This window comes from Artibeus jamaicensis, unplaced genomic scaffold, assembly GCF_021234435.1.
Source record: "Artibeus jamaicensis isolate MK-2021 breed Jamaican fruit bat unplaced genomic scaffold, CSHL_Jam_final scaffold_614, whole genome shotgun sequence".
Taxonomy (NCBI): Eukaryota; Metazoa; Chordata; class Mammalia; order Chiroptera; family Phyllostomidae; genus Artibeus; species Artibeus jamaicensis.
In genome coordinates, this window is record NW_026522050.1 from 5730371 (window position 1) to 5738008 (window position 7638).

General features: G+C 39.7%; 1 protein-coding gene across 1 annotated transcript; it reads right to left on the bottom strand.

Annotated features, from left to right (window-relative positions):
* Positions 1-6483: 6483 nt before the first annotated feature.
* LOC119062345 (olfactory receptor 5B3-like) lies at positions 6484-7422 on the bottom strand. The gene has a single exon (XM_037163307.2). The coding sequence runs from the start codon at positions 7420-7422 to the stop codon at positions 6484-6486; it is 939 nt and encodes a 312-aa protein (XP_037019202.2).
* Positions 7423-7638: the final 216 nt, after the last annotated feature.

A 7638-nucleotide genomic window follows, 5' to 3' on the forward strand; every position in this document is an offset into this window, starting at 1 on the left:
AAAACATTTTCCTCTAACAGCTGTCACTTTATGCACTGACAGAATTGAATGTTCAGTGTAAAGTGAAAACATATGTTCCACCGTAAACCTCTACACAAAACTTTTTAAGTGTTATTCAGATTAAGAATTGATGGTCAGAAGCAACCGCATGCACTTGCAAACTGTAGCACATTGTTAAACTGGAACACTGTTCAGTAATAAAATAGAATAATATTTACTCATACACCAATATGGACAAGCATAAAGTAGATTTTAATGTGAAAGAAGCAAGACCTCAAGGCTCCTTATTGTGTGATTCTATGTACATAACAGGGATGAAAGAAAGCTCAATGACTACTAAGGGTTTGGAGAATGGAGAATGATTGTCTATAAAAAAAATTTAAAAAGGAAAGTAGGAGGGATCACAATACCTGATACCAAACTGTACTACAAGGCTACTTTTAATACAGTAAACAACAAAAGAAGCAAGCAAGCAAAATAAAAACATAGACACTGAAATAGAGAACAAGGGGACAGTGACCAAAGGGGAGAGGGGAGGCAATTTCAGGGAGGAAAGGGGAAGGATTTACAGGAACTAGTAGAAAGTACACATGGACCACAAATAAGGGGGGTGGAAATTGGAGGGAGCTGGGGAGCACTGGGGGGGTGGGCTGGGATGGGAGTAAAAAACAGGAAACTGTACTTGACCAATAATTAAATAAATTGAAAAAATTAAAATAATAAAATTAATCTTCGTGGTAATTGGCTGGTGAACACATGACTCTGCATTTGTTACAACCCATGGAACTACACACAGCAGAGCATGAAATTTAATATGCACAAATTAGAAAGAAGCAGCCAGGAGTACAAGAGAATCCCAGGAGTCAACACAGAGTCTTTTAAAAATCTGATGGTAGACTTCTGTTTAAGATGGAGGCATATGTGGAAACACTGTATCTCCTTGCACAACCAAGTTTATGAACAACAAAGATTTAGAAACCAAACACAACCAGAAGAGAGAGAAAATTGAACTGTACCAAAGTCTGACAACAACAAACCACTCATCCATAAGAGGGGCAGAGTCAGCAACTGGCGATGAGGGATCTTAGCAGGAAAAATTGGCCAGAGCATCCCAGGCACACAGACAGTGTTTGGCAGATCCCAGGCGTGGGGTGGCAATCGGCAGAACCAGTGAGGGTGCAAGGTGTCTGGCTGACCACGGCCACACAATGGTGTGCAGATAAACCAGGCAAAGGAGCAAGCAGTGAAATAGGCCAGGCAACCCAGAGCCCCAGTGCTGAGAAATAAAGCCTAAAAGCACCAATTAAAAAAACTTTTGGGGGTTGAGGTGTGGGGAGAGGCTCACAGAGAGTTCCTTGGAGAGACCCACAGGGTTCTAGAAGGTACACAAGCCCACCCACCTGGGATCCAGCACAAGAAAAACACAATTTGCTTGGGGGAAGTGGCAGAGGGGACTGAAATCTGAGAGAGAGCAGAAAAATGCCATTGCCCCTTTTTGACCTCACTCCCACATACAGCATCACAACCTAGCAACCTGGGTTGCCCTGCCCTGGTGAACACCTCAGGCTCCGCACCTCATATGTAACAGTTTCAGACAGACCAAAACATTATGGCTCAAGAAGAAGAACAGCTGAAAGCACTAGAGCCAATACTTCTAAGCAACAAAGAGAAAGCCAACATATTGGATGCACAGTTCAAAACACTGGTGATCAGCATGCTCATGGAACTGGTTGATTTGGCACAAACAAATGAAAACATTATGGCTCAAGAAGAACAGCTCAAACCCCAGAGCCAATAATACTTCTAAGTGACCAAGAGATACAAACCTAATAAATACACAGTTCAAATCACTGATGATCAGGATGCTTAAAGAAATGCTTGATTATAGTCATAAACTAGAAGAAAAAAATGAAGGTTACACTAGGTGAAATGAAGCAAAATGCACAGGGAACCAATAGTGATGGGAAGGAAACTGGGACTAAAATCAATCAAGTGGACCAGAACAAAGAAAAAAAAGACCAAACAAAAAAGAATGAAAAAACAAGAATTCAAAAAAACGAGGAGAGGCTTAGGAAGCTCCAGGACATCTTTAAACGTTCCAACATTCAAATTATAGGAGCACCAGAAAAAGAAGAGGAACAGCAACAAGTGGAAAACTTATTTGAACAACTAATAAAAGAGAACTTCCCCAATATGACAAAGGAAAGAGGCTTCCAGGAAGCTCAGAGAGTCCCAAAGAAGGTGAACCCAAGGAGGAACACACCAACACACATAATAATTATATTACACAAGATTAAAATGAAGGAGAGAATCCTAGAAGCAGCAAGAGATAAGGGGACAATGAGCTACAAAGGAGTTCCCTTCAGACTGTCAGCTGACTTCTCAAAAGAGACTTACAGGCAAGAAGGGGCTGGAAAGAGGTATTCCAAGTCATGAAATGCAAGGACCTACATCCAAGATTGCTCTGTCCAGCAAAGTTTTCATTTAGAATGGAAGGGCAGATAAAAGTGCTTCTCAGATAAGATCAAATTCAAGGAGTTCATCATCACTAAGCCCTTATTCTATAAAATGTTAAAGGGACTTATCTAAGAAAAAGAAGATGAAAAAGATGAACAGTGAAAGGACAACAAACTCACATTATTAAAAACCACACCTAAAACAAAAGCAAACTAAGACGACAGCTAGATCAAGAGCAGAACTATAAAAATGGAGATCACATGGAGGGTTAACAACAGGAGAGTAGGAGGAGGAGAGGTGGGGAAAAGATAGAGAGAATAAGTAGTGTAGATGGTAGGTAGAAAATAGATGGGGGGGCAGAAGAGTATGAAAAATATAGAATCTAAAGATCTTGTGACACACAGACATAAACTAAAGTGTAGGATTAGGGGGAGGGAGTGTGCAGGGCAGAGGGGAGTGAAGGGGGGAAATAGTACAAGTGTAATGGCATAATAGAAAAAACATAGTAAAAAATAAAAAGAAAAGATAAAAAATCTGATGGTACTACAAAGGCTTGAAAGCAAAGTTAAAAGTAAAAGAAACCATTAAAAAATACTATACAGTAGTATGAAGTTGATACTTAAGGGGCTACAGATTAAGAACAAACTGAGCTCAGAAGCAAAAAAGAGACAGGCTCATGGATGCAGAGCAAATGGGAGCTAGTTGTGAGGAAGCTGGGGGAAAAGGGGTTGAGCAAAATTTAGAAAAAAGGACTCATGGACATGGACAGCAATGTACTTATTGCTGGGGGGGAAGGCGTATAAGGGGACTAAATGGTAACAGAAAAAAATACAGTAAAGATTAAATAAAAGACAATTATGAAACTGATTTACCCATAAACCAGTCACACCAAGAAATTAATGAGTGATATTCATTGAGAACCAAGTCTCTCACTATCAGAAAAAGTTACAGATAAGAAAAGGGACAAGTTGGAATGACTAGATGAGAGCAGCAATTGTCAACCTTTTCCCTCTCATGTCACACATAACTAATTACTAAAATTCAGCAGCATACCAAAAACTTTTTTTTGCTAATGTGATAAAAAAAATAGTTATACTTTCTATTCATTCACACTGGATGGCTACTGTGTTGGCTTTTTTTTTTATTTCACAATCTAAGGGAAATAGGTTTGTGCCTCTGACTAAAGAGTCAGGTATTACTGAAAAATTCTTTGGCACACTGTTTGAAAATTGTGGATGAGAGTTATATATACTCTCATCTCATGAGAGTATACTGATATTTAGTATAGAGTAGTGTTTAGTATACAGTAGTGTTTAGCTTCATATAGTTATGATGGACAGGTAGAGCATAACTCTACATTACAAATGTATACAAAGTACATAAATATATACCTCCTACTTCTGTGGACAAGAGTGCCTAGAAGTAAAACTCCAGTATCAACAAGCAGAATTGGGAGGCAAATATTGGTTTTAAATGCCACTCTTTATCAAAAGAAAGGAGATTCTTCATAGAACTGTGATGGTAGAAAGGGTGGCCAGAGAGGAAACCAAAGCAGGGAGGAGGAGGGATCCATGTCCCGCCCACTGTCTCAGCAGTCCTTGAGATTCTATGTATCTTTTCCATTGTCTGGGAAAGAAAGTCTTTGAAACTGTGCTTTTTCCTGGAGTCCTGAAAGGTCCCAAATAGAATATAGTGCCTAAAGGAAGAAGTCCTTAACACCTTGGGGTAATCACTACCCAGTTGGAGAAATCTACCACCACCTTTATGTGTCAATCAATATGTAAACCTTCTCACCCCTCTGCCTGCCAACTATATAAATCTTCAGAACCAAGGACATACATGCTTGCCACCCAAGCTCATCTTAGGCCACTCCACCTTCGCCTCCCTTACTGTGCTGCACTCTGAATCTATGGGTTTAAGCTCCCCAGCTCCCACCTTAGGTAGGCCAACTGTCTTCCCTGAGAACAGATCACCAATAAACCCTGCTTACATGTTTTTTTATCATTTTTAAATTTTTTATTTAGTTATTTTTCAAGTACAGTTTTTTTACTATTTCTCCCATCCCAGCCCCCCCACATCACGCTCCCCCTCCCTCCCATTTCCTCCCCCCCTAGTCCTCATCCCTGTGTCTTTCATACTTGTTCCTCCAAGTCCCTCCCCTTTTTTTCCCTTAAATTCCCTTCCCTCTCCCCTCTGGCCACTGTCCCCTTATTCTCTATTTCAGTGTCACTGTTTTTATTCTGCTTGCTTGTTTGTTTTGTTGTTTAGCTTCCTGTTTAAGGTGAGATCATATGGAATTTGTCTTTCAACACCTGGCCTATTTCACTCAGCATAATTCTTTCCAGTTCCATCCATGTTATTGCAAAGGGTAGTAGCTCCTTCTTTCTCTCTACTGCATAGAATTCCATAGAATGGAATATGTACCACATATACCATGTGGTATATGTACCACAACCATGCGTACATGCTAATAGACTCATTGATCTTTAATTCTTTAGTGCATTGACAGGAGGAACTGAGTTTCTGGGAGTTTGTCCCACAACAGAAATAGTCGATTTTGTGATAGAAGAAGGGAAAGTACAAGACAAGCCTCTATGTAGCATTGTGTAGTAACAGAAAGTGAGGGAGTGCTAAAAATGAACAGCGAAGAAATGAAGCTCTGTCAATGGACAGAGGGGAAGAGAGATAATAAAGTGAACAAGCAAACACTCAATAGGTGATAACTCATGAGGACCATGAAGAACAACCCAGAGTGCAATGGTTGGGTTTTCTCCATCGGTAGGAGTATCATTCCTCACACCAAAAACTTGCAGGTTTGAGTTTCTGTCAGGGCACATACTTAAGTTGGGGATTCAATCCCTGGTCAGGGTGTTTCTCTCTATTCCCCTCTTCTCTCTCTAATATCAATAAAAACAAATCCTTGGGTGAGAATTTTTTGCATCATTTTTTACTGTTATTTTATTATGGTTGTCTTAATTTTTTCCCATTGCCCTCCTCCAACCAACCCATCACTTGTTTCTCACACTGCTGTCCATGTAGTTGGGTCATTCATACATGTTCATTGTCTAGTCTATTCCTTTACTTTCCACCATTATTCCCCTCCCTTCCTCTGGTCACTTTCAGTCTCATCCACGTTTACTTGCCTGTGGTTCAAGAACAAAATGGGTGAGAAGTTTTTTAAAAGAATACCTCAGAGTGAATGGGTACTCTGCATGAAAATGAACAATGTCCATTTTCCAAAGGTGGTCAAGAAAGAAACCTATGAGAGAGTAACCTTTAAGCACCAACCTTAATGGAGTAAGGGAACATTCCATATAGAGAAGAGTAAGTATAAATATCCTAAGGCAGGAACATGTTTGGCATTGTCAGATTAAAAAATAGGAAGAAAATCAGTGTGAATGAAGTAGGGTAAAAGAATGGGGAAGTAATATTAAGAATAGTAGGAGAAATGGAGAAGCCAAAGAACTTGTAGGGATGACCCATAGACATGAATTATGATGAGGGAATGATGGTGGGAAGGGGCATGCAGCACGGAGGGAAATAAAGAGGACAAGAAAATGGGACAAGTGTAATAGCATAATCAATAAAATAAATTTGGAAAACATTTTTTAAAAGATCATTTAAATCACAAAAGTAGACATAAAATGTTAGCATTAACAATTCAAAGCATTTTCAGAAGGAAAATGTACATTATTGGTTTGTATTTCAAGACATAGGTACCCTCCTGGGAATCATACCTGCACTTTGTTCATGGTCTTGTTTCTGGTTGTAGTTTATGTGTATTTGCATTGATGTGGTAGAAAAAAATGCATGTTGGATGAATGAATAATAATTATCCTTAATAAAGGGTTTTGACAAGTGAACCCCAAGACATCTTAACCTTTCTAGTTCGGAAACATTTCTAGGCATAATGTGTCTCATTTTTAGTACAGGAGACTTTGGAATGGGCAAGGAGACTACTTTCGGACCTTAACTCTACTGTGGCCTTAAGGAAACTAAGTTACTGTGCATTGCACAATGTTCAAATCATAATCCTAAAAACAGTTTTGCCTCTAAGACAACCTTCATGAGTGCACTCTTAACCTCCTTGTTCCTCAGGCTGTAGACCAGAGGATTCAGCATGGGGATGACCATAGTATAGAACACAGATGCAATTTTGTTTGTGTCCATGGAATGGCTGGACCTTGGCTGTAAGTACATGAAGATAATAGCTCCATAGAAGATGGAGACTACGGTGAAGTGGGAGGCACATGTGGTCAGAGCCTTCTGACATCCCAAAGATGAGTGCATGTTTAGGATGGTGATAAATATGAATATGTAGGAAATCAAGATAAACAAAAGGGTAAAAAAGATGTTGAAGCTTGCTAAAAAAATAAGAATGAGCTCGCTAACATATCTATCAGTGCAAGAGAGAACCATGACTGCTGGAACATCACAGAAAAAGTGATGGACCACATTAGACTCACAGAAAGAAAGGCTGAAGGTGTCCCCAGTGATAATGGAAGCATTCAGGAAGCCATAGACATAGGAACCTACAGCCAGACACAAACACAGATCTGTTGTGATGATGGTGGTGTAATGCAGGGGTTTGCACACTGCCACATACCGATCATAGGCCATGAATGCTAAGAGGTAATTTTCCACAGTGGCGAAGACTCCAAACAAGAACATCTGAGCAGCACATGCATTGTAGGAGATTACCTTGTGTCCTGGAAGAAATCCAGCCATGACTATAGGAGTGACAGTTGAAGAGTAACACAAATCCACCAGAGACAGGTTACTGAGGAAAAAGTACATGGGAGTGTGCAGATGAGAGTCCAAGAGAATCAATGCCATAATTCCCAAATTCCCAATCAATGTGATGAGGTAGATGACAGTGAACATGATAAACAGGGGCACCTGCAGCTCTGGGTCATTGGTTAGTCCAAGGAGGATGAACTCAGTCACTTCTGTACTGTTCTCCATCAATGAGGACAATCATGAAATGAATGGTGGCTAGGAGAACAATGAAATGGTGACAGAGACACTTAAATTGAGAAGGGTACTTGCAACATGTATTATTTTGATAGCAACAACTTGTATTTCAAGATTCTCCAGGTAAAATATGGGCTTCATAACAAAACAAAGTGCATTATCTACATATAAATTTACATGTTGTTGAATCTGAACTATCTTTGTAGA